At 42.4% G+C, this 27695-nt stretch overlaps 1 protein-coding gene across 1 annotated transcript; it reads left to right on the forward strand.

The window, feature by feature from the left end:
- On the forward strand, positions 1 to 26683 carry idi1 (isopentenyl-diphosphate delta isomerase 1). Its single transcript, XM_069914697.1, has 5 exons — positions 1 to 451; positions 2253 to 2422; positions 7390 to 7482; positions 15949 to 16079; positions 26009 to 26683. Exons 1-5 carry the CDS (start codon positions 321 to 323, stop codon positions 26324 to 26326), a joined length of 843 nt encoding a protein of 280 aa, XP_069770798.1. The 5' UTR covers positions 1 to 320; the 3' UTR covers positions 26327 to 26683.
- The last annotated feature ends 1012 nt before the right edge of the window (positions 26684 to 27695 follow it).

Here is a 27695-nt window from a genome sequence, read left to right on the forward strand (position 1 = left end):
CCTCAACGTCAGCAGGGAACCGGAAATGCGGGAGAAATTCAGGAGGAGGTCAAGCAGATAATGCAGAGGGCGATAAGGTGTCGTGTGGTCAGGTCCACTCGATACGGCAACGCGGGCGCCGTCACTTGGTCACTCGGGCTCCATTTGGAAACGCGTGCGATCGTCGGCCCTCCCGACGCCCCGATCCGTTGCCTGGCAGCCTGAGGGGAGAGAAGGCCCCCGCGTTGCCACTGGTCGAGCCGCAATCGGATCACCTTCCGCTGATTGGCCGGCTGATCGGAAGATCGGCGAGGTTCAGCCCGCTGATTGGAGCGGCTCGAATGGGGACGATGATGCGCTCGCTGCTGATTGGCTGGCGCCATGGAGTGACAGGGGGCTCGCTGTGGGAGCGGGCTGTGCCGTCTGGAGCAGTCCGTGCGAGGCGACGGCCCCTGGAGTGTCCACATCCCTGGTAAGTACGGGTTTCATAAATGACGGTTAATGTGGAGCAAGAACGCACAATTATAGAATGGAAGGGATTTGCTTTCTCCACCAGTTACAGGGCCAATTAACAGTTTCAGTGGATTTGTGGGCTCTCTTGCTGAGACGAATTGATGGCCATGCACACGTCACGAAATTCGTGCTTTGGCGGCAGCATCCCAGGGCAAACATCTGTATAAACTTTCTGATTTCCATAACCATATAAACCACTAGCTCAAACCATGAAAATGATTGCTCTGAGCTAATATCAGTGTCCTACTGCAGGTGCTCCAAAGAAGTAGATACTCATCCTCTTTGAATTAATGGACATTTCCTCACTGGTTTTCTTCTCCTATATCTGCATAATCTCCTGGGGATTCTCAGATTTCCATTTTTTTTCCCCCCATCATTTTCATGGTTTGAGCTAGTGGAGTTGTTCTAGTGAACCGGTGTGGACTGTTTCCACTCTGTAAATGGTTATATGGTTCTGGTTATATGATGCGTTGATCATATTCTTAGCAGAACGTTCATCTGGCATGATCCTTGGAGAGAGAAGCATTTCGTTTATGTTAGATTTGCAGCGTCAACATTCAGCTATGAGCAAAATGTAGACAGGCACCTGAACAAAATCAAGGTGTGAGCAAAGAGCAGGCAGGCGCTACCTTGATGAAAGGCTCAAGCCCAAAACGTGGCTTATGTGTCTTTATCTTTGCTCTGTAAAGTAGTAGTGGTTTATTCATAGCACATTTAACACAATGCACATTGATCCAAAGCGCTGAACACACAATGAGGAATAAATTGGTTGCTCTCTAAACGATGACATGCATCCAAAATACACGGGCTGAGCTGTCATTTTACACAGACTATCCAACTTAGATCATTAATTATTTAAACCTTAACTTGTTCCTCCTAATCCACAGCAATGAACAACTTCCCAATTTCACATGAACAACACCAGACTTCAAAGAACAAGCAGTGAACACAAATAAGCAATTCCATTTGGATGCTACAAAAAAGTCATCTTAGGGCTGATTTATTGGCAGGACTTAGAAGTTAAGGTCTGCAAGCTTCAAGAGCAACTGTTCATCTTAAAGCCCCCCCGACCTTGATGATCCGAACGTCTTGAGGGCTTGCTGACCTGATTGACCTGCTGAGTTTCTACAGCATTGTATTTTTACCAAAATGTCAAGTATTCTTTTGAGTCAGCACAGATGCTGATTCATTTGAGTTCTTTTTTCAACAGCTTCTATTACTTTTTTGTTCCATATTCCAACATTTTCAGTCTCCTCTGTGTCCAGATTTACTACAGTAAGATCTACCTGACTAGTTGTTCTTCCAATTCTAATCAGATTGGACATGGGGAGTAAAGCTATATATATGAATATATTGTCAGGAATTGGAAATGAGCTCATTGATACTTAAAATCTGATGGGAAAATTCACCTGTGTTAATTTTGTTATAATTTAATTAGCCTGAATTTGCTCCTTTATTGGGAGGGTGGTTTCCAATGCTCAGACAGTAGATCCTGATTCTAAGTGTAATCCTTGTAACCAGCCAGAAGATTCTCGGTCATTTATTTTCTTGGGGTTTGGTAGCTGTCTGATATTTTAATTGAAATAGATGCAGTGAAAAGATTGTGTGAAAAATCAATGTCACTGGTCAAGTTAACTTTATTTTCTTTACCACATGTTGATAACCATTGAAAAATTGTGGAAAAACATTGCAAATGTGGGGCATTCTGCAACACGGAAAGAAATTCTTAACGAATTTTCTGCTTCTTCCTTTGACCCTAGGTACATTGGAAATAGGAACGCAGCAGCTATGCCAGAAATAAACAATGACAGCCTGGATCCAAAACAGGTCCAGCTCTTGGCTGAAATGTGCATCTTGATAGATGAAAATGACATAAAAATTGGAGCAGATACCAAAAGAAATTGCCATCTTAATGAAAACATTAATAAAGGTAACTGCCTATCTGATGTAAAGATGTTGCTGAAGATGTTTACTCCTAGAATTGTGTGAGTTGTATTACATTGGACAACAAATGTTTTCAAAAGGTTTGCTTCCTTAAAAAAAAGGGTATTATAATAGTCAACTACAAGCTGAACACAAAGATAATTTCAGATTTGCTGTATCACATTGTAAGTGGGAGAAAAATTAAAGTAACTTTTATTGAATTTAGCATGCTGCCACATTGCATTCATTCAACTGGCTAAAAATGTTTTGCCCAGATTTTCGTTTGTGTTCAGCAACTGATCCCTCTTGTGTCAGTGCCCAACAATAGTTGGCCAGCATTGATGGATTCCAGTTGGCCTGATACCACTTTTCCATGGTCACAATGTCCTGGCGAAACCATTCACCATATTTGTCACTGACTGCACCAAGATCAGCAAGTGTCGATGCAGAAAATGAATTTTCAATGACATGCTGGACTCCATGTTTTTGTATGCTTGAAGTAGACTTAAAATATTACAGGAAATCACAAAAAAAGTTATATCTAATAGAGGTACATGGTCGTAAAATTTTACTATGATTTTTTTTGTGATCAACAGTCCAAAATCCATAAAATACACCCAAAAAAGCAAAGGTTTTCCAGTGTTAGGGGTGGGTACCTGACAACTGGTGTGGTGTAGCCGACCATTACAAAGAAACACACACACCACAGTGCCAATTGATGAAGTAGACAAAGACGATGTAGTCAAACAATAATCATGGCTTTTATTAGCAGAAACTCATGGTACAATAATGAAAGACAATAGATGCATATACAGTTATATCCCAGGGGAGTGTCCTTAACAGTAGAGATAATGCACAGCCAATGTTAGTGCAGCAAGGCTCACCAGAGGGGGGAAGACAGACAGCTTGGCAGACATTCCCCTCCGGGTCGCCACGTCCCCCACCCCAGAACCGGTGTTACAGTCTATAGTGTCCATAGGTATAGTCCCCAAAGTCTTTTGTGGTCTGCGTCGAAGTGTTGGTGTCTCCATGGGGTTTTGCTGGGTCTGTGTTTGCAGGCTTGAGTCTATCTGTAGTGAAGACCTTTGGTTCACCACTGATGTCCATCTTGAAGGTGGCTCCTTTGTTCCAGATGACTTGAAAGGGACCTTCGTATGGCTTCTGCAGTGGTGAACAGTGGGGTCCTCTGCATACAAACATGTACTCACAGTCCTTGAGTTCTTTGGGGATGTTGGGCTTGGCTTGTCCATGTCTGGAGGGTGGGATCGGAGCCAGGTTACCGACCTTTTCACACAGTGTATCCAGGAAGGGGATTGTCTCCTCCTGCATTCCTCTGGTCTGTGGAACGGAATCCCCGGGAACCGTGAGTGGGGCTCCGTAGACGAGTTCAGGAGGCTCTCTTGGTGACCAGCCATCGTAGCCATCAGCGACCCGTGCTGCGTCTTTCCAGGGGTGAAATCCGCATCCCTCAAGAGCAGATGGATGTCTTTAGGCATCCGTTCCAGGAATGCCTGCTCGAACATGATGCCGGGCTGCTCATCTCCCAGGAGGGCCAGCATCTCATTGATGAGTGCCGACGAAAATCTGTCTCCAAGCCCATCCAGGTGGAGCAAACGTGCTCCTCCCTCTCACCGCGAGAGTCTGAAAGTCAGTGTGTGCCTTCCAATGGTGGCCTGTGGATAAAGGTGGCCACATGGTAGTGGTCTCTGCTGTGATGCCCTGAACCTTGTCAAACCACGTGCTGGGTCAAACTGTTCAGAAGGTTGGGAGGTTCAGGCCGACTGCGCTGACTGCTACTTCGCTATCCACCGCTGGGTTTAGATGCTGTATAAAGCCATCGGGGTCACCAATTGTAGCCGGCCGCTACCGCACGCGCGTGCGCACACACACACACACACACACACACACACACACACACACACACACACACACGCTGATTGACTGTCAGCCGTATGAATAACAATAGCGGGTGGGAACATCCATGCATATGAATGCCCTTCTTCCCCAGCCTGTTTCTGCTGAGTTAGCTGGGCAGCTTGACCAATTATGCAAGGGCAAAATCCTCCCCGTCCAGAAAGAATGGCCCCCCTTAAGAAGTTACCACCTCCAAACCAGCAAAAGCCCTTAAAAGGTGTATGGGATTCTTTTCATACTTTTGCAAATAGGTTCGGGTCTACGCCACAAAGGTACGCTCTCTGTTTGACACCAAATCTTTTCCTCTCTCTCCAATGGCCTTGAAGGCTTTCGAGAGAATTAAAGCTGATATTGCCAAAACTGCACTCTCATCCATTGACGAGGATGCCCCATTCCAAGTGGAAACTGAAGCCTCAGATTGTGCATCCTTAATCAAAAGGACAGACCTGTGCATTCTTCTCCTGCACGTTACTTGGACCTGAACTTAAACATCCTGCCATTGAAAAAGAAGCCCAGGCTATTACTGAAGCTGTTTGCTACTGGACATACTTTCTAGCCAGCAGAAAATTTACTCTTGTCACTGATCAGAAATCTGTAGCCTACATGTTCAGTCCTAAACACAAAAGTAAAATCAAGAACAATAAGATGGCACGCTGGCGAAATATATCTCTCAACTTATAATTATGAGATCCTGTACAGACCGGAGAGGTTAAATGATCCCTCTGACGCATTGTCACGATCTGCTGCTGGTGCTCAGCTGGAGGGGCTAATAGAGATCCATAGCAGATTGTGCCACCCAGGAGTCACAAGATTCTTCCACTACATAAGGCTAACTTCCTTACTCTCTGGAAGAAGTCAGGAAACTGACTAAAAGCTGTCCTGTTTGCGCAGAATGCAAATCGCAATACTTCAAAACTCCAGAGGCCACTCTCATCAACGCAACCTGACCTTTTGAGAGGATTAGCTTAGATCCAACAACAAAATTGTAAATTTCCTTACTGTAATTGACGAATATTCCAGGTTTCCCTTTGCGATACCCTACCTTGACGTCTTGTCAGCGTCTGTGATTAAAAAATTTTCAGCATTTTTGGTTTTCCCAATTACATTCATAATGATAGAAGCTCAGCATTCATGAGCACTGAACTGCGGCGAGCCCTGCTATGAAAGGGGATTGCCACCAGCCATACCACGAGCTACAACCCGCAGGGCAATGGGCACGTTGAAAGGGCTAATGCTATAGTCTAGAAGACTGTTAATCTTGCTTTAAAAACACATGGTTACCCTGTAACCCAGTGGCAAGAGGTGCTACCTGAGGCACTACATTCTATTCAGTCTTTATTATGTACTGCAACAAATCAAACACCTCATGAACATATGTTTGTCTTTCCTAGGAAATCAGGAACTGGGATGGACTGGCCAACCTGTTTATCTGAGCCTGGAACCGTGCTGCTGAAGAGCCACGGTCAGGCACGTAAAACAGATCCCCTAGTCCAACCAGTTCAGCTACTGCTTACTAACCCCAACTACGCTCACGTTAAATTCCCAGACGGGAATACTGACACTGTACCCCTAAGAGATCTGGCCTCGCCTGGTTCGCCCCTTCCTTGCACCCCTACTCAAAGTGAGCCTGAGAGGTTGGACTCACCCCCCCAGCCTGTGACCCCTAGTAAGCTTTCAGATGGCCATGCTGAGGCTCCACTCCCTCATGCTGGCGATTCTGGAGCGGGTCCAGAAGCCAGTCCTTCCCACACTACAGACCCAGGACCTGTACCAGTTCCCAAGGTTGCAAAGGAGCCACATGTTTTGAGACAAAGCACCAGAATTCATAAACAACCTGATAGGCTGGCATATTCATAAAACATCTTATTATATTGCTTGCTAGATACTGGCGTATTTTGGCTGTTAGAGTATCTCAAGGCCAAACATGGTATCCATGTATCGCTTGCTTCAGTCTTTCCTAGCAGCTGTCCTTTTAATTTTAACCCTTCTTCTGCCGGGGGGAGACTGTGGTGAAGGTCTGCCAATCTGCCTGTCTCCCCTCTGGCGAGCCTTGCTGTACTAACATTGGCTGTGCATTATCTCTACTGTTAAGGACACTCCCCTTGGATATAACTGTATATGCATCTATTGTCTTTCATTATTGAACCATGAGTTTCTGCTAATAAAAGCCATGATTATTGTTTGACTCCCATCGTCTTTGTCTGCTTCATCAACTGGCACTTCAGGCTGTTGGTCTGCTACTGCCCCAGCTTCTACCACCGCCGGTTCGTTGTCTTGGGAGTCGCTTTAGCGATCTCTGTCCGTGTCTGCTGCCACACGATGTTCCGGCCCGATCTCCATAATCGCGGGCCGCCACAGTGGTTACTGTGGGCCAAACCTTTGATGCTAGGGGTTTAAAAGGGTCTCTAACTTTTTAAATAGAGTTGACACGTTTATTAACTCATGAGTGGCATTGATAGAGAGAGTGGACAGTCAGAATTTTTTCCCCAGGGTAAAAGTGACATGTATTTAAGGTGAGGTAAGAAAGTTTAAGGAGAATGTCTGGGGCAATTTTTTTTTTTACAGAGTGATGTGTTACTTAAACAGGCTGCCAGGAGATGCGTGATGGACCTGTTCCTATGCTGTACAGTTCTATGTTTTATCAATGTGGAAGATAATATTTTGTTTTAATTGTCAATTATACCATAAAACTTAGGTTATTTTCCATGTTCTTCCTCACATTCCCATCCAATGTGATGGTGGTGATTATGTTTTCACCACAGTTGTTCACTATGGTATATGTTTCTGGAACAAGTTTGTATATTTATTTAGACATACAGCACGGTGACACGTCCGTCTGCCCCACAAGCCTGTGCCACCAAATTCATCGGTTAACCTAAAATCCCTGTAAATTTTTGAAAGGTGGGTGGAAATCCATGTGGAACATACAAACTCCTTACCGACAGCGCTCGATTTGAACCCAGGTCGCTGCCGCAGTAATAATTAACTACGACACTAACCGTCCCTCCCTGTAATGTCATAAGTGAAATTGCTGAGGTTTGCCACTCTTTGACTTTACAGGTTTGCTTCACAGAGCCTTCAGTGTTTTTATCTTCAACAAAGAAAGGAAACTGCTGCTGCAACAGCGATCTGATGCAAAGATCACTTTCCCAGGTATCTAAGCATTTATATTGATCAAAGTCACAATTTGTCATATTCTTGGCTTGTACTGGCTGCTATAAAAGTAAGGAAATTGGGAAGGCAGATGCTAAAAATCCATTTTACATTACATATGAGTCTGGAGTAGTCCTGGAACTGTTGCAGAATAGATCATTTCCTGGACAAATAATCCAGAGACTTGGATGAAAATCAAAGAAAAACTGTAGTTGCAGAAATCTATCAGAAAGTGAGAAACATAAAAGAATGTAAAGCATGAACAGTTTGGTTTGGGAATGTCTTCCATTCCCAAATTCAAACTTACTACATTTCACCTGGTACAATGAGAGAAAACAGTTCAGGTCAACTGAAGCATGCTGAAAAGCAAGAGTACGATTAGGGTGTAGTAACAAAAAAAATGAAAGATCAAAGAGTCGCAAGCAAGGGCCGCATGATATCAAGAGCATGATGGCTGGGAGGGGAGGGGAAACAACCTGTTTTTGAGGCTGACAGCTCAAAATTTCCACAATCTACAACCTTTTCCCTGATGGGAGGAGGGAGAACTGAAAATGTCTGGGGCGTTATATTGGCTACCTTTCCGAGGCAGTGGGTGATGTGGATGAAGTCCATGGAGGGGGAAGGAGGGATGTCCTGAGCTGCATTCACCACCTTCTGCAACAGCTTCCAATCAGTCTTGGAAAAGGAGGAATGTGGGGGAGAAAATAAACTTGCTGAAGCAGTGTGATAGAAAAGAAATCACATAAGGTTGAGTTGTAGAATTAAATATGGATGCTACAATGTGCCCAGATGGAAGATTAGTTGAAGTTTGCTTGGGCCTCATTAAAATAATGCATAAGGTCACATGGTCAAAGTGGGAAGGTGCTGGAGAATTAGTGGCAAACAGCAGAAAACTTGGGGTTGCTTGGAGGATTGACAACCACTTGTGCAAGTAGTCACCCAGTCTCCATTTGGTTTGTCCATTTTAAGAACCACATAATGAATTCAAAATCCAGTAAACTAGACTGGAAGACGTGGAAGTGAATTGCTGTATCACTTGGAAAGACTATTTGGGCCCTTGGATGGTCGAGAGGGAAGAAGAGAAAGGATAAATGTTGCCATGTCTGCAGAGGAACATTCATTAAGACAGAAAAGGTCAGTGGGATTGGAAAAGAGGAACAGGGAGCTGTGGAAGAAATGATCCTTGCAGAAAAGGGAGGAGAGAAAAAGATGCATTTGTGGCAAAATCTTTTTGAAGCTTGCAAAAATTGTGGAGAATGATTGGTTCCATGCAGAGGAATGTGTGTTTCAATGGAGAGGCTTGTGGGGTGGAAGGTAAATTCTATCTTTGTTCTGTCCCAGAGGAGGTTAGGGAGGAGTAGGGAGGGGTGAAAGTAGAGGCTCAGGACATGGATGCGATTCAGTACTTGTTACTAATGATAAAGGGTAGTCTGCAGTTTAAGAAGAAAGACACTTCAAAGAGACCTGTTCAGAAAGTCTCGTCTGAGCAAATGCAACCAACGTAAAGGAAGTAGAGAATGGAAGAGTGTCTTGGCAGGAGGAAGAGGCTGACCAAGAGTAGTCACGGTAGCAGTGGAAGTTGATAGGCTAGATGCCAACATCCATTAGAAGCCTATCTCCTGAGATCCAGAGAAATCCAGAAAAGGTACGAGTCAGCGATCAAGATTGACAGCAAAAGTAATGAAGTTGCCAAGTTCTGTGTGAGTACAGGAGGCAGCACCAACGCAGTTATCGATGTAAGAACATGAGAATCCCTCAGATCATTCTAATGATGGAAATGTAAAGAAATCCCATCTTCATTGTGAAGGTGAGCTTGTGGTGATGAAGAATGTGCAGCCCTCTGTTTGATGCCTTCTACTATGGAAGATTGAATGGCAGGGTTTAAAACAAAGTGAAAATGATGCTTAATACAGAACAATGATTTTTTTTCAATCACGACAGAAATGTAGCTCTTTTCTGTCACCTACTGGGGATATGATGGCATGGATACATTTGCTAAATGGTGTGTTTTGTCCAAAAGCAGCAATGTAAAGCAGAGTGAATCGGAGGTGACAAATTGGCGGGGTCACCTCATTACAGGAAGGATTTAGAGGCTTTGGAAAGAGTACGGAAATGGATTTAGCAGGATGCTGAAGGGACTCGGCAGGCATCAGTTGGTAGAGATAGTCAACATCCTTTATCGTGACCCCTTATCAGTGTCAATAATGGGCCCTGACCTGGAACATTGACTAACCATTTCTGAGTGGTTCAAGTAGCTTCTCTGTTCATGCAAGATTCTCAACACTCAAATCTGTGGTTGTTTTCTTTTAACCAGGATGGATGAGCTACAAGGAAAGGTTGAACAAACTTGGGTTGTTTTCTCTGGCACATCAGAGACTGAGGGGAAATATGGCAGAAGTTTATAAAATCATAAGTAGTATTGAGAAGGTGAACTTGAGTTAGCACAGTGTCCCCTAACGGAATGGCTGCCCCAACCTCTTCTGGACGCCGGCGCTCAGGTGGTTTTTTTATAAAATTTTTTTTAATATATTAACAAGTCATATACTAGGTACAAATGTGATGTATAGGTTTTGCTGGGGGGGGGGGAGGGAGGGGGTTGTGGTGAGATTATGGAAATGTGAGAGGAAGTGTCTATACGGTCGTAAGTGCGTGGAATGGGTTGCCAGGAGAAGGGGGAAAAGCAGATACAACAGTAGCGTTTAAGAGACTTCCAGATTAAAAACATGAATATGCATGGAACAAAAGGGTACGCAGCAGTGATGCAGTTTAATTTTCATGCTGTTCGGTGCAAACATTGTGGGCCAAAGGGTCTGTTCTATTAATATGTAAAGGTATTACAAGATGAGATAATATCTCATCTGTAGATGTTGTCCAAAAGGGGATTGGATTAAAGGATGCAGGTAAGACCTGGGGATGTAAAACAGGTTGCCTTCTGCATTATAACATTCTAACTTTAACTTTCAATATTATACAAGGTCAACATCTTGAATTCTGTTGTACAGTGCTCTCCATAATGTTTGGGACAACGACGCTTTTTCCTGCTTCACAGTTTTAAATTTGTAATTAAACAATTCACACTTGAATAAAGTGCAGCTTCCAGGTTTTATTCAAGGCTATTTATATACACTTTGTTTAACCATGTAGAAATTTGTCGTATTGAGAAGAGTGTCGGGTTCAGTGGGTTCACAGAGAGACTAATCTGGATCAAAGTGTTACAATTACATGTAACTTTAATTGTATGCGCTCTCTCTCTCTCTCTCTCTCTCTCTCTCTCTCTCTACAAACACACACACACACACACACACACACACACAGTTTTCAAACTGCACCCCTAAACCTGAAGCAATCCCTATGCCTAAGTGCTCTGTGATTAGTAAAGGATTGCTTCAGGTAGTATGTGAGTGGGGAAAAAAGATTGAGAGCCACTGCTCTAGACCCTATTTTTACTGAATTTTTTTTGCTTGAGATAAATTGTCATTGGCCCATTTCCTTTGGAGTTGTGAAACTGCACATAACAAGTCAATTAGGTATGATTAAAACAGTGGTTTTCAAATATTTTTTCTTTCCACTCACATACCACCTTCAGCAATCCCTTTCTAATCACAGAGAACACAGGTGGAATGTGAGTTTAGGGGGGTGATTTGAAACCCACTGCTCTACAGGCAGGACTTACACACTCCCAGTTCCCTGATCTATCACAGTACTACAGCTCGGCTTCAGTGTAGTGCACGCCTTACCCTCAACACTTCCAGCGATGTCCACAGTAGCGACCTGGCATGGAATGATGTCTGGGGTTTGGACCATGAGACAAAGAGAAAGAAATGTGCCTTTTATAGTTTTGATATGGGCATCTAGCTATTAATGACCCTCGGTAATTTAAACGAGCCAACGGCAAGGCTTGTGGTAATGGGTGGCTGGACACGCGCCTCCCGCAGTCCACAATATTCCAACAGGCAGGAAGGCCGTGTGTTTCTCCACAATCCACATATCACAAAATTACAGAACTTTTTATGAATAGTCCCCTCATTTTAAAGGCACCATAATATTTGGGACATGCTCTGCCTGATCTTGACTGCCGCCATTTTCAGTTCCTGGTTGTTTTGGGGACTTGGCCCCTTGGGTTTTATCTTCTGTATATGGAAGACATGCTCAGTTGGATTTACATTGGGTAGCTGGCTTGTTCATTTAAGAATGCTCCAGTTTTTAGCTCTGGAAAAACTCCTTTGTGGCTTTAATAGTATGTTGGGGAAAATTGTCTTGCTGTAGGATTAAGCACTGTCCAATGAGTTTGAAGGCATTTTCTCAAACTTGAGTAGGTAAGATGTTTCTATACACCTCCAAATTCAATATTCTATTACCATCACCAGTTACATCATCAATGAAGGTAAGTGTGCCAGTACCTGTGGCAGCCATACATGCCAGGCCATAACACCCCCACTACGTTGTTTCACAATGCTTTGAATTTTGGGCAGTTCCTTTACACCTCCACACTTTGCTCTTGCCATCACTCTGATACCAATTAATCTTGGTCTCATCCATCCACAATGACTTTTTCCAGAATTCTGCAGACTCTTTTAAATACTTCTTGGGGGAAAAACTGTAATCTAGCCATCCTGTTTCTATGGCTAACTAGTGGTTTGTATCTTGCATCTCCGTATTTCTGTTCATGAAGCCTTCTACAGACAGTAGTCATTGACACTTCCACACTTGCCTCCTGAAGAGTGTTTCTGATCTGTGGGACAGGCGTTTGGGGATTTTTCCCCATTTTGAGGAGAAGTCTTCTGTCATCAGCAATGGAGGGTCTTCCTTGGCCGACCTGTCCCTTTGTGATGACTGAGCTCACCAGAATGCTCTTTCTTCTTAATGATGTTCCAAACAGTTGATTTTGGTAATCCTCAGGTTTGGGCAAAGTCTTATTTATTCTTGTTTTTCAGCCTCATAATGGCTTCTTTGACTTTCATTGGCACAACCCTGGCCCTAGTGTTGAAAAATGGCAACTACAGGCTCCAAAGGTGATCAAAAGCTTTGAATCAATCCTATATCTCTTATACCTGCACCATTGAAGCAATTAAACATACCTAAATAATCACAAACTCCTATGAAACCAAATGTCCCAAACATTATAGAAAGGGCTGTAATTTCTACATGGTCAAACAAAAAAGTATAACCTTGAATAAAATCTGGAATGTGCACTTTACTCACATGTGAATTGCTTGATTACAAATTGGCACAGGGGCAAATAAAGGGAAAAGTGTCTTTGTCCCAAACATTATGGAGGGCACTCACTGTTTGACCAAGTTGCTCATCTGAATTGGTCCCATTTGCCTGGATGGCCCATTTCCCTCAAATCCTTTCCTGTCATATACCTGTCCACATGTCCTTTTAAATGTAGTAATTGTACCTGCCTCTACCACTTCCTCTTGACTCCTCATGTACATACCTGCCTCTGGGTAGGGAAGAAAAATTTCCACTCCCCACCCCCTCCCCTTGAAACCCATGTCCCCATCGTTATAGATTGTTCTACCCTGGGGGATAAAACAAACAGATGAAAATTGAGTAATTCAATGAAACAGATTATTGATTAACTTATGGATGTACAGACAATTAAAATTGCAGAGAATATTTACTTGATTCTTCACTTTTAACTAAGTATTTTCTCAAATGGCCACAACTTTTAGATTGCCTGTTATCTTCTTTCTTTGGCTTGGCTTCGCGGATGAAGATTTATGGAGGGGTAATGTCCACGTCAGCTGCAGGCTCGTTTGTGGCTGACAAGTCCGATGTGGGACAGGCAGACACGGTTGCAGCGGTTGCAAGGGAAAATTGGTTGGTTGGGGTTGGGTGTTGGGTTTTTCCTCCTTTGTCTTTTGACAGTGAGGTGGGCTCTGCGGTCTTCTTCAAAGGAGGTTGCTGCCCGCCGAACTGTGAGGCGCCAAGATGCACGGTTTGAGGCGTTATCAGCCCACTGGCGGTGGTCATGTGGCAGGCACCAAGAGCTTTCTTTAGGCAGTCCTTGTACCTCTTCTTTGGTGCACCTCTGTCTCGGTGGCCAGTGGTGAGCTCGCCATATAACACGATCTTGGGAAGGCGATGGTCCTCCATTCTGGAGACGTGACCTACCCAGTGCACTTGGATCTTCAGCAGCGTAGATTCGATGCTGTCGGCCTCTGCCATCTCGAGTACTTCGATGTTGGAGATGAAGTCGCTCCAATGAATGTTGAGGATGGAGCGGAGACAACGCTGGTGGAAACGTTCTAGGAGCTGTAGGTGATGCCGGTAAAGGACCCATGATTCGGAGCCGAACAGGAGTGTGGGTATGACAACGGCTCTTTATACGCTAATCTTTGTGAGGTTTTTCAGTTGGTTGTTTTTTCAGACTCTTTTGTGTAGACTTCCAAAGGCGCTATTTGCCTTGGTGAGTCTGTTGTCTATCTCGTTGTCGATCCTTGCATCCGATGAAATGGTGCAGCCGAGATAGGTAAACTGGTTGACCATTTTGAGTTTTGTGTGCCTGATGGAGCTGTTGGGGGGCTGGTAGTCATGGTGGGGAGCTGGCTGATGGAGGACCTCAGTTTTCTTCAGGCTGACTTCCAGGCCCAACATTTTGGCAATTTCTGTAAAACAGGACGTCAAGCGCTGAAGAGCTGGCTCTGAATGGGCAACTAAAGCAGCATCGTCTGCAAAGAGTAGTTCACGGACAAGTTGCTCTTGTGTCTTGGTGTGAGCTTGCAGGCGCCTCAGATTGAAGAGACTGCCATCCGTGCGGTACCAGATGTAAACAGCGTCTTCATTGTGGAGGTCTTTCATGGCTTGTTTCAGCATCATGCTGAAGAAGATTGAAAAGAGGGTTGGTGCGAGAACGCAGCCTTGCTTCACGCCATTGTTAATGGAGAAGGGTTCAGAGAGCTCATTGCTGTATCTGACCCGACCTTGTTGGTTTTCATGCAGTTGGATAACCATGTTGAGGAACTTTGGGGGGCATCCGAGGTGCTCTAGTATTTGCCAAAGCCCTTTCCTACTCACGGTGTGGGGCCAGTACTGCGCACACTGCACTCCACCTAAAAGCTCCTTTGCACAGGCCCGAGGACATGTCCACGTCCTCCCCCTCCACGTCCTCCCCCTCAAAAGATGCTCACAAACTCAAGCTAGCATGCTGGAACATCAGAACCATGCTAGACAAGGCGGACATCGACATAGCCGCTCTCAGTGATTGCCTGTTCTAAACTCCCATTTTATCACTCCCCTTGATAGGATGACTCTCTGGATGTACCACTTTGGTGAAATACAGATGAATTTGTCCATTCTGATTTAAGCAAAGGATGAATGAGTATTTTGCTCTCCAAAAATAGAAAAACCAACTCTACGTCATTCATTGTTAATTTAGATGTACAAGTATGAACTTTACATGTTTCAATATTGCTAGATTGAATTGTGTACCTTAGTCCAACCATTCTCAACTTTTTTTTCAGCTATGTCCCCTGTAAGATTTTGCTCAAAGTTTATGGGCCGACTTCCCTGTGAAGCAGTCAAGTTTTGGTTTCTTCCATGCTTTTCTCCTACTGACTACATTAAAAAAAAAACAAAAAATGTTTGTTACGTGAAAAGAAAACAAGGCTTTTACTTAAATGTGCTGCCCCCCACCCCCAGGAGTAGAAGCTGTTTGACCCTCATTGAGAATGGCTACCCTAGAGGATGATCAAACCCAATTGGTCATCCATCCAACTATTGCTGCCTTTCCGCAGCGAAACTGCATGATGAAAGTATCATGGTTTCAGATTTGGTAGTGGATTCTTACTCTAGGGAAAATGTCACAAACAATAATCTGAGAAGGGGAGAGAAATTCTTCAGTGATGTTCAATATTTGGTGATAACTGAGGAAGACTGTCAGATCTTTAGAATGCATGTGAGATGGTAACAGTAAAAGGTTTCAAACTAAATCGCACTTGCTTACAGTAGTTCTCCTACACTTTCAGTCACATGCTTATACCTGCTGCAATTATATCCACTCAAAGCCCTAATTGGGTCTTGAACCCAATCTTTTCCCATTGAAACCATTCGTACAGACGACAACCAGGAGTGACATCTTGGAGGTTTGTCAACAGTTACTTCCAAACCAGATGGAATTTATTCTTTTCCACAGAGATGTACAAAGAAATTTTGTTCAATAAACTGCATGGCAAGTATTCAAATTCCACTTTGCCTCTCTGGCCTAATATTACATTTTTGATTTTTTTTTGTCATTTGCACATTTTTATTAAGCCATTGGATGTAAATTGCAGCTTCTCCATCTTTCCCCTCTTCCTTCCCATCATGGGAGGTGTGGTTGGGGATTCAAACTTGGGCTTCCTAAAGTCTGATTGGAATGCTGAAATTCAAGGCTGAACTGCCAGCCAATTGTATAGTGGAGATTTGGATATTTGAACAGTGCATTTTGAAATATTTTAAACATTTGGACATTAATTTCAGGTTGTTTTACCAACACATGCTGCAGCCATCCTCTTAGCAATGTAGCAGAGATGGAGGAGAAAGGTGCAATTGGTGTAAGACGAGCAGCCCAGCGCAGACTGAAAGAAGAGTTTGGGATACCTGTGCATCAGGTGAGATGCTGTAAAACTTCTGTTCCATCAAAGATTGTAAATGTGAAAATCAAAAACAAGATGCTAGAAATCTAAAATAAAAAAAATTACCGGAAATAATTATCAAGTTGGGCAGCATCTGTGGAGAGAGAAAATCATAGGAAGTAGGAACAGGAGTAGGCCAAAAATGGCCCATCGAGCCTGCTCCGCCATTCAATACGATCATGGCTGATCTAATTTATTACCGAACTCCACCTGCCTGCCTTCTCCCCATATCCCCTAATTCCTCTATCATGTAAAAAATTATCTAACCAAATTTTAAATATGTTTAATGAGGCAGCCTCAACCACTTCCCTGGTTTGAGAATTCCAAACATTCATTACTCTGGGAAAAACTATTTTTCCTCATCTCTGTCCTAAATGTACTCCCCCGAATCTTGAGACTGTGTCCTCTCGTTTTAGATTCCCCAGCCAGCTCAAAAAACCTTCCTACATCTATCTTATCCATACCCTTCATAATCCTATATGTTTCTATAAGATCTCCTCTCATTCTTCTGAACTCGAGCGAATACAATCCTAGACGATTTAATCTTTCATCATAAGTCAACCCCTTCATCCCAGGGATCAACCTGGTAAACCTCCTCTGGACCGTCTCCAAAGCCAGTATATCCTTCTGTTTGGGGTCTGACTTGCTTTGTTAGAGGTAATAACAGAGTACCTCAGATCTGAGACATCCAATGCTGGAGACACCATGGAAAGAACCACAAATTTAATTGTAATCACATAACAGGCCCTTTACCCCAACTTGTCCATGCTGACCAAATTGACATTCTGGCTGGTCAAGTTTCCCTGTATTTGTTCTATGTCCTCCTAAACCCTTCCTATCCATATGTCTGTCTAAATCTCTTTTGAATGTTATAATTGTACCAACTTCTAGAGGTTCTTCTGTTAGCTCATTCCAGATATGGATTACCCTCTAAATGGAAAAAGTTGCTCCCCATACCCCCAGTCCCTCACAAATCATAGTTCTAGAAATGTTTATTTGTATTGTAAATAGTATGTTCACTTGTCACAGCTCAAGGTGGGAAATTCCTATTTGTATTATAAAACTGACAGGAATCATGTATGGTTTTTAGATGGCAGGCACGTAACAGCACAATCAACGAAATTTGCCATTACATGAGCAGTCTAAAAAGCAAATTCCAGGAATTTTTAGTCAATTCCTGCACCGCGATTTATCCTGCAGGATCCCTACTACTTTTCAGGGGAAGCCTGCAGTCTAAATCGCACCGTAAAACTCACCTCATGAATTCGACGTCCAGCTGATGACGTAGGCCACGTTGCTCCATGTAAAAGCACCAGGACTAATATACATAGGAACTTGAGGCGTGCAGTGGAAATGACTACAAGGTGAGGAATTATGTTAATTTTTGTTAAATTTTTCAAACATTGTTGTCTTAAAAAAAAACACTATAGAATCTTAGAAAGTAGCTGCAGGGGAAGGCCATTCAGCCTGCAACACCATTCAATATGATCGTGGTCAATCGCATGATGTCAGTACCTTAGTCCTACTTTCTATCCATATTCCTTAAACCCTTCAGACAATCGGGCCACATTCCAACTCCATTTGAAGGTATCTAATGAACTGGCCTCAACAACCTTTTGCGGCGGGGAGTTCCACAAGTTCACGACTCTGAGCGAAGAAGTATCTCCTCATCCCATTCTCCTTAGATTGTAACTGCTTGTTCTGAACTTCCCCAATGTCAGGAACGTTCTTCCTACGGCTAACCCGTCTAGTCCTGCAAGAATTTTAGGGCTTATTCTTCAAGTTCACAATGCGTTTAACCCTGGTTTGTCCAGTTTTCATGTGTCCGTCCTGCCATCCATTCTTTGCTGCATCCCCTCAATAACAAGAATATCCTTCATCAGATTAGCAGACTGAAAATCTTCGCAGTATTCCAGGTATGGGTTCCCTGAGGGTCTATACAAGTGCAGTAAGACCTCCTGCTTCTTCATTCAAAATCTCTCTTGATCAAGGTGTTTAAGAATTTAAAAGGGACAGACAGATTTTTTCAATTAAGAGTGGGGAGATTCAAACTAGAGGCCATGGTTTAAGATTGAAGGGGGAAAATTATAAGGGGAACATGAGGGGAAATTTCTTTTTTTTTTTATTTTTTATTTTTCACACCATAAATCACATTAGCCATGATATACACTTTTTCACACATATACAGTAACTTTTATTTTTATTCCTTTTATATTATTATCTATTCTTATCAATTCTGCTAGTGGTTCTATAGCTAGCGCAAACAATAACGGTGATAGTGGGCATCCCTGCCGCGTTGACCTGCTTAAGTTAAATTGCTTTGATACATGTCCATTTACTGTCACTTTCGCTAACGGTCCCTTATATAATGCTTTAATCCAATTAATATACTTCTCCGGTAAACTGAATTTTTGCAATACTTTGAACAAATAATTCCATTCTACTCTGTCGAAGGCCTTCTCTGCGTCTAAAGCAACTGCTACTGTAGGTGCTTTATTTCTTTCTACTGCATGAATTAAGTTAATAAATTTACAAATATTGTCTGTTTTGCGTCTTTTTTTGATAAATCCAGTTTGGTCTAAATTTACCATTTTCGGTACCTGTTCTGCTAATCTGTTTGCTAATAGTTTAGAGGGAAATTTCTTTACGCAGAGGGTGATGGGGATGTGGAATGAGCTTCTGGCAGACGTGGTCGAGGCGGGATCATTGGTTACATTTAAGGAAAGACTGGATAGTTACATGGATAGGAGAGGACTGGAGGGGTATGGACCGGGTGCTGGTCAGTGGGACTAGGAGGGTGGGAATTTGTTATGGCATGGACTAGTAGGGCCGAACTGGCCTGTTCTGTGCTGTAAGTGGTTATATGGTTAAGGCCAACATGCCATTTGCTTTCTTTTCTAATTAGACCCTGTGTCATCCATCTGAATTCTAAACTTCTCCCAGTTCTCATGTTTGCAGCTTTTCCTAGTTGATATAAATGCCCTTTATTTGGTATTAATGCTATCCCTGATTTGCCTTGTTAGACATAAGTTGAGCTGCCGTTTTTATTAAAGCAAACAGGGATGTACAGTTTTTGAAGTACCTCCAATAATTTTTTTATAAATGCCTACCATTGTCTATCTACCGTCAACCATACCTTGCTCGTGTATGTATGGTAGCCAACTTGCACCGTTGTTACCCTTCCTTAAATTCTTGGACATAGACTCTGAATTAATAATCTCCCTCTCCATCCTAATGAAAAATTCCGCCACATTATGGTCATTCTTCCTCAAGGGTCTTGCATAACAAGACTGCTAATTAATGCTGCCTCGTTGCACAACACCCTGCCCAGGATTGTTTGTTCTCTAGTTGGTGCCTGAACATATTGATTAAGGAAACCATCCTTTACACACTCCATGAAATCGCCCTCTGCTGAATTGTTACCAATTTAGGCAATTTTGTTTAATACTGCATTTGTATTTTTTTTACAAAAATTTTGAAGAATAAGCCACAAAATTCTGGCAGGAATAGACAGATTAGCTGCAGGAAGAATGTTCCTGAGGTTGGGAAATTCAGAACGAACTATTTTCGAAATGGGCAATAAGTTCAGAAATCAGAGGTGCTGAATTATAAAATAATAGCGAAATTATTAGCAAATGGATTAAAGTATTTACCACAATTAGTACATTCTGACCAGACTGGGTTTATTAAAGACGGGTATGCTTTGGATAATATTCTTAGAATGGTTTCATTGATCAACGCTTCACGTCAGCAACCCAACCTACCAATGGTAGTATCATTAGATGCTGAAAAAGCTTTTGTTAGGATCGAATGGAATTTTTTATTTAAAGTTTTGGAGAAATATAAATTTGAACCCTTATTTATTGGTTGGGTGAAGGCACTATATAATAATCCTGTCGCAAGGGTGGCGACAAATTGTCAAACTTCTTCCTTTTTTAAATTAACGCGTTAATCCCTATTTAAGATTATGAAAGGGATAGACAGAGTGGATGTGGATAGACTATTTCCGTTAAGAGGAGGAAAGATTAAAACAAAAGGACATGAGTTAAGAATTAAGGGGCAGAGGTTTAGAGGTAACATGAGGGGGAACTTCTTTACTCAGAGAGTGGTAGCCGTGTGGAATGAGCTTCCGGGAGAAATAGTGTCAATTGTATTATTTAAGAAAAGGTTGGACAGGTATATGGATGAGAAGAAGATGGAGGGTTATGGGCATTGTGCAGGGAGGTGGGACTAGAAAGGGGTGTTTGGTTCGGTGCGGACTAGAAGGGCCTAATGGCCTGTTTCCGTGCTGTAATTGTTATGTTATGTTATGTTATTCTTATTGAAAAATATTAAATAAAGTTTTTTTTTAAAAAGAAAAAGAAATCAGGTGCAGAGGGACTGGAGTGTCCTCATGAATGATTCTCCAAAGGTCAACTTCAGGTAGAGTCGGTGATAAGGAAGGGATGGAATATAAAAGCAAAGATGTATGACATCTTTACAAAGCTTTGTATGACATTGATCAGATTGTATTTGGAGTACAGATACACAATCCTTTATCTGGAACCCTTTTTAAAAAGGGAGGGAAAGAGAAATCAGGGAATTATAGACCGGATAGCTTGACATCGGTAGTGGGGAAAATGTTAGAGTCAGTTATTAAAGATGTGATTGCGGCACATCTGGAAAGTGGTGAATTCATTGAAGAGCAGCATGGTTTTATGAAGGGAAAATCATGTCTTGACTAATCTTATTGAATTTTTTGAGGATGTAACTAGTAGAGTGGATAGGGGAGAACCAGTAGATGTGGTTTACCTGGATTTTCAGAAGGCTTTTTTTAAGGTCCCACACGGGAGATTACTATACAAACTGAAGGCACATGGTATAGGGGATATGGTATTGAGGTGGATGGAGAATTGGTTGACAGATAGGAAGCAAAGAGTAGGAATAAACGGGCACTTTTCGGAATAGCAATCAGTTACTAGTGGGGTACCACAAGGCTCAGTGTTAGGACCCCAATTATTTACGATATATATTAGTGATTTAGATGAGGAAATAGAAAATAGCATTTCCAAGTTTGCAGACGACATGAAGCTTGGTGGCATTGTAAACTGTGTAGAGGCTGTTAAGAGTGTGCAGGTTGGGTGAGTGGGCAAATGCATGGCAGATGCATTATAATGTGGATAAGTGTGTGGTTGTCCACTTTGGAGGAAAGAATGGGAGGGCTGAGTACTATCTTAATGGTATCCAATTAGGAAAAGGGGAGGTGCAAAGAGATCTGGGTGTCACTGTGCATCAGTCATTAAAAGTGGGCAGGCAGGTGCAGCAAGCAGTAAAAAAGACGAATGGTATGTTGGCGTTCATATCAAGAGTATTCGAGTTCAGGAGCAGGGAGGTATTGATGCAGTTGTAGAGGGCCTTGGTGAGACCTCACCTGGAGTATTGTGTTCAGTTTTGGTCTCCTTATCTGAAGAAGGACATCACTGCCATGGAGAGAGAGCAGAAAGGGTTTACCAGATTGATTTCAGGGATGGCAGGACTTGCATATGAAGAAAAGCTAAAACGGCTGGGCTTGTACTCGCTGGAGTTTAGACGATTAAGAGGAGATTTAATAGAAACATTCAAAATTCTTAAGGGATTTGACAGGCTAGATGCAGGAAGATTGTTCCCAATGTTGAGCAAGTCTAGAACCAGGGGTCACAGTTTAAGGATAAAGGAGTCCTTTAGGACTGAGATGAGGAAGAATTTTTTCACTCAGAGGGTGGTGAATTTATGGAATTCTCTGCCACAGGAAGTGATTGAGGCCAGTTCCATAGCTCTATTTAAGAGAGTTAGATTTAGTACTTGTGACTAAAGGAATCAGGGGGCATGGAGAGAGAGGTGGAACAGGGTACTGAGTGGATGATCAGCCATGATCAAAATGAATGGCGGTGTAGGCTTGAAGGGCCAAATGGCCTACTCCTACACCTATGTTTCTATGGGACAATGTGTTCCAAATTTCGGATTTTTCCGGATTTCTGAAAGCCAGATTTCAACCCACCCGATTTGTGCTGCCGTATCCACCCCCTCCCCCTTCCAGTCGCACTGCCATCTTCCCCCCTCGCTCACCCGACTCGTGCTGCCATCTCTCTCTCCACTTTCAGGTTTTTGGAGCTTTCCGGATTTTAGATGTCTGGATAAAGGATTGTGTACCTGTATTGTGAGCTGTTTTGGGCTCCTTATGTAAGGAATGATATGTCACCATTGGAAACAGTCTAGAGAAGATTCACAAGAATGATTCCCAGAATTAAAGGGACTGTTGAGAAGAATTGGGGGTGGGGGGTTCTTATTGAAACCTATCAAATACGAAGGAAGTGGATAGAGTGGACATGATGAGGATAGTGGAGTCCAGGACCAGAGAGCACAGCCTCAGAATACAAAAATGTCCCTTTAGAACAGATGAGCAGGAATTGCTTTACCTAGAGGGTGTTGAATCTGTGGAACTTATTGCCATGGATGAAAGCAAGAATTAAAGGGAGAAAGGCAGAATAATTGGTTGAAAAGGGTAGTAAATTAGCATTGATGGAATTGTGAGGCAGACTCGATGGGCCAAATGGCCCAATTCCTCCATCATGTCTTGTACTCATATGGACTTCAGCTCAGGGCTTTGAAGCTCCCTGTGGAGCCTTAAAGTCCAAATTCTTTGCTGTACAACATTTCCTGACAGTAAAGCAGGCTGATTGACAGGTTTGACTTCCAATGGAGTGAGCACTAAATATGATGGAAAACACAGCTACAGAGATTGTGTATGCTGGAAATGCAAATTTTCCACTTGACTGAGACTCGCTTACAATGCCTAACTAATACACCTGGATTAAGAATACACCGTTCAAAAGACGGTGTAATTTGAAGGGGAAAAAAACAGTATTGCAGTCTTTAATTATGTAATGTTTACTTTAATCAAGTCATTCCAGTAAATTTAAATTTAAATTTGAACCCTGGTCACTGGCACTGTAACAGCATTGCGCTATCCATGCCGCAGATATAATTAACCCTCCTCCCCAAGTTTACAGATAAAGCTTTGCTAATATATCTAATTCCAATAAAGATATAGACCCTTACTAGGCAGGAATGGGGAGACACTTTGGGAGAGTCGTCCCAGCAGTGAGCAGCATTGTCTGGCTCTTCATCCTAGTATCCTGATCGGACCCTCAGTGCAACCAGACTCGCCAAACGTGCTGCCATCATAATTTGCCCCCCAAAGTTTACAGATAAAGCCTTACCAATATACTTAATAATACGAATAAATATAGACTCTTATCAGGCAGGGATAGTGAGACACTTTGGGAGAGTCACTGGCTCTTCATCCTGGGTGTCGCCATTTTATTCAAACACAACTTTATTGAAACTTTATTCAAAAAGCTGCTGTGGGCAGGGCATAACCGGGGAGCTCCACTGACTGAATGTTGGCTTCCAAGAGGTTATTTATTGCTTTGGAGATCATTTAGTTTTATAATTTTAAACTTTTATTGAAACCTTTATTGATTTTCAAACAAATTATCTTTTTTAGATATATATATATATATATATATGATACTACTGGTCATTTTAAATACAGCTCAGTAGCGACAGCAAATTACTTTGTGTCAATGTTTAAGCAACAACAAAGGAAGGCATATTAAGCATTAAAATAATGTTTAATTCTTACCAAAAAAATACTGGCCATCGCCGATCCCCAATATGTCCCCCCACTGCTGCAACCAATCCCTGGGGAGGCTTCCCGGGCCAGTGGAACACTCTCTGGCAAGATTGGTGCTGAAGCTGCTCAACGAGATGGGCCACCGAATCACCGAGAGCGGGCTCCACACCATGGAAGACATCAAAAAGAACTGCTGCTATATCTCATTTAACTTCATATCTCTCCAGACCGAGTGAATGAGCACCTGGTAGACTACAAGCTCCCTGATGGCTACATCATCATGCTGGACAAGGAGGTTCCGCTGCCCAGAGGTGCTCAGTCTGAATCCTCCCCTTGGCCTATACCGGATTTCCCTATGCCAATTCTGAACCCTCCCCTCAGCCAACACCGGAGCTCCCGATGCCGACTCTGGGTAGGCCAAAGGAGGTTTCGGAGTTGGCATTGGGAGCTCTGGTGTAGGTCATGGGGAGGGTTAAATGCCAATTCCGAAACCTCCCCTCGGCCTACACTGGAGCTCCCAACGCTGACTCCGAACCCTCCCCTCAACCTACTGCACAATGCATGGGTGTCGGGAGGTCTGGTATGTTTTGGATATCCTCATTTATCCAAAATTTTTCAGAGGTGAACAGGCGTCACTTCTGTGTCCAAAAAATATTTGGATAAAAGAGGATCTTGGAGAATCCAATTTTGGATAAACGGAGTTGTGTGTGTGGGTGTGCACGCATGTTATATACAGAGGTTAGTGAGAGATAATATACACCAATATATATCCTCTCCGTGTCCACTCTTTCCACTTCCTTTAGTATTTGATAGGTTTCAATGAGTTGGGTGGGTGGAGGGGGAGAACTGGAAAGGGGGAGTGGAAAAAAGGACAAGCAGGTTAGCAGAAAGCAGATTTTTTTTAGGTGCAACACTTGCGCCCTCACCTCCTCCCTCACCATGGACTGAGGCCCCAAACAGCCTTTCAACTGAAGCACTTGTAAATCCACAGGACTGATTTGCTGCATCCAGTGCTGCCTTTGTGGCCTTCTGTCCATCAGATAGACCAGTCACAAATTAGATCATTTCGATGAGCTCCTTCTGCTACTACAAAAAACCTCCCAGTAACCAACCATTTCAATTTTGAATCACACTCCTGTCTGCCCATGGCCTTGTGTACTATCCCACCCTGACCACCCACAGATTGGAGGAACACCTTATTTTGTGTCTGTGAGCACTCTCCAGCCAGGTGGCATTAACATAGACTTCTCTGCTTTCTGCTAACTTGCTTGCCTGTGTCCCCTCCCTCCTATCTCCACCTATCATCTCCTGCCTTTGCTCACGACCCCCCCCTCCCCATCCCATTGTTTTGTTTCGACACCTGCTGACATTCTTCCATACCTCAAGCCCGAAATGTTGGTTATGTATTTTTACCTTTTCTACGTAAAGGACAGTTTGACCGGCTGAGTTTCTCCAGCATTTTGTGTTTTTACTTACAAGGTCAAGTTTGACCCATGTAAAAGTCAACACCCCTTTTTTTTGGTGTGAAAATATGGTCCAAAAATTTTGTTGATTCTGTTATATACTCATGTAACTTCCAGAGAGTGCAGTGAAGATTTGTAAAACTGATTTCTGTGACCACCATATTAGGAGAGATGGGATCAACTTAGTTTTTATTCACTGGAATTTAGAAGAATGAGGGGATTTAATTGCAAAGTTCTGACAAGAGTAAAGAGATTAGATCAAATGTGGCTGGATTATCAACCACTATCTGGGTCCTAAATGAGTGGAAGTATTTCATTCTGGGTGAAGAACTTGTGGAATTTACTACCATGGCTGCTAAAACCATGCCACTAATAGTTACGGGGAGAAATTCTTTGGCATGAGACATCATAGGGCAAAGCAGAAATATCATACTGAGTTACTAATTATTGCGAACTTCAATAGTTTCTAACTCACAGTTCAGTCCTCAAACTTTATTTGCTGTTTGATGATCCCTTTGTTGGTAAGACCATACAGCCAACTTGATTTGTAGAATGCTATTTAGCTCATTTTTTGAGAATTAATTAATTTACCACAACTTCATTGCCCAAATGAACAGGGAAGTGCTGTGGGGAATAAAGGGGTGTGGTGGGGGATCTAATCAGTAAGTAGACAGTATAACATATGCTACTTTTGAACTAATTTTGTAATGTACAAGGTTCACTATGTTAGCAGTGTGAAATCACTTAAAATGCCACCTAATTAAATATTTTCTGTATTTGACTCCCAGGTCCCTGTGGAAGAGTTGAATTACTTGACCCGTATTCACTACAAGGCTCAGTCTGATGGGATCTGGGGGGAACATGAAATTGACTACATAATATTTATTCAAAAGGATGTAACTCTGAAACCTGACCCAAATGAGATCAAAAGTTTTTGCTACGTGACAGAAGAAGAATTAAAGGACCTGCTGGAGAAAGCTGAAAACAAGGAAGTGAAAATCACACCATGGTTTAAACTTATTGCTGAGAAGTTTCTCTTTACATGGTGGGAAAACCTGCATGATCTGAAGCAGTTCATAAATCATGAGGAAATTCACCGAATGTAGAATGCACTTCACCCATCACTAAATTATCTTGCAAATAACTGATCAAAGTGTAGGGTTACTAATCTTCAAGTCATTCAAATGGAGTTTACGGAACATAATAGATGTTTTTCTCCACTCTTTTTCAAAAACGTGCTGTGGGAGAAATTTTTTAACAGCTAATCAATCAGCTGGTTGTACTTAAAAGTAAATGAAAAATTTGCAAATACATAAGGTATACACTACTTAGCGTCCACTATATGTTCTGTGAAACTGGGCACTAGGCAATGTGGATGTGTGCGAACACCATAATCTGTACTTAGCAGAACTATATGGGATACTGAACTTGTGATGAATAAACGATTTAATTTTTTTTCCCCACTTTTTAAACTTTTGTGTAAACACTTTCTTAGTCAATATCACCCACAGTTTAACAAAGAGGATCAGGGAACATCACATCACTGTTCTCAACTTCCTCATAGTGTTTCGCTGGAAGAGTTTCAGGTTGAATATTCTCCGATGATTAAGTTTTGCTCCATAATGCCTGAAGGTCCTGGTTGAGACTCTTCTGGGGGAGGTGTTGACTTCCTCAGGAATATGTCCACTGTGGTTTGCGTAATTTTCTCTTTCTTTTCTTCAAAAATTTCTTTATATGCAGCAAATACTGTATGAGCATTTCTCTCAATCAGTGAAAAGTGTTCAGTGTTTGGGTCCATCTCTTCAGCCGTCAACAGTGAACCTTTTCTGCACCTGTTCTTTTTGCAGTTTCCATTTCCCTTCTTCAGGTCCGCTATATCCCACTGAGATTTCTGACTGAACTCCATCGTAAGTGGTCAGATGTTGCCCAATGGGGCCTTAAGCAGCGCACTCCTGTACTTAGCAGTTGATTCTTTAACTGTTTAAAGTTCTTGTTCATTGCCTCAATTTTGAACATTCTTCACTTACAATTGTTTCAGAATGAAAATAAATGAAGGAAATGATTCATTTTTAATGTCAGAAGATATAAATGGGCATCATCTTGGGAAGCAATATTTAAACAATGTTAAAAAATGCAAATTGCTTCTACTGGTTTATTTAAATATTACCATTTTCCTTTGTGTTTCAGCATCTTGAGTAATCAATTTTGAAGATGTTAACAGGTAAATGAAGTTCAAGTGGGTGCAGCTGAGATTACAAATAAATCAGTAATTTCATTAAATAGATAGTAGCATGTATTGGTTCCTCACAACTTCAAGTCCCTGGATTTAACTTGATCACTATCTATGGAGTTTGCATATTTCAGCTGTTTTTGAGAGGTGCTCTGGTTCCATCAGATCTTGGATAACTCAGTACAGGAATCTACACTAGGGATAAATGTAATGACAAAAAGCAAAACAATTAATCAGACAAAAGA

Source organism: Narcine bancroftii, chromosome 1, assembly GCF_036971445.1.
Source record: "Narcine bancroftii isolate sNarBan1 chromosome 1, sNarBan1.hap1, whole genome shotgun sequence".
Classification (NCBI taxonomy): domain Eukaryota; kingdom Metazoa; phylum Chordata; class Chondrichthyes; order Torpediniformes; family Narcinidae; genus Narcine; species Narcine bancroftii.

Bases quoted from the DNA above. Each gene is read 5' to 3' on its own strand.
- idi1 (XM_069914697.1), top strand. From the start codon at position 321: ATGGGGACGATGATGCGCTCGCTGCTGATTGGCTGGCGCCATGGAGTG. The intron at 452-2,252 runs GTAAGTACGGGT...CTTTGACCCTAG, and splicing joins CTGGAGTGTCCACATCCCTG to GTACATTGGAAATAGGAACG. The intron at 7,483-15,948 runs GTATCTAAGCAT...CATTAATTTCAG, and splicing joins TGCAAAGATCACTTTCCCAG to GTTGTTTTACCAACACATGC.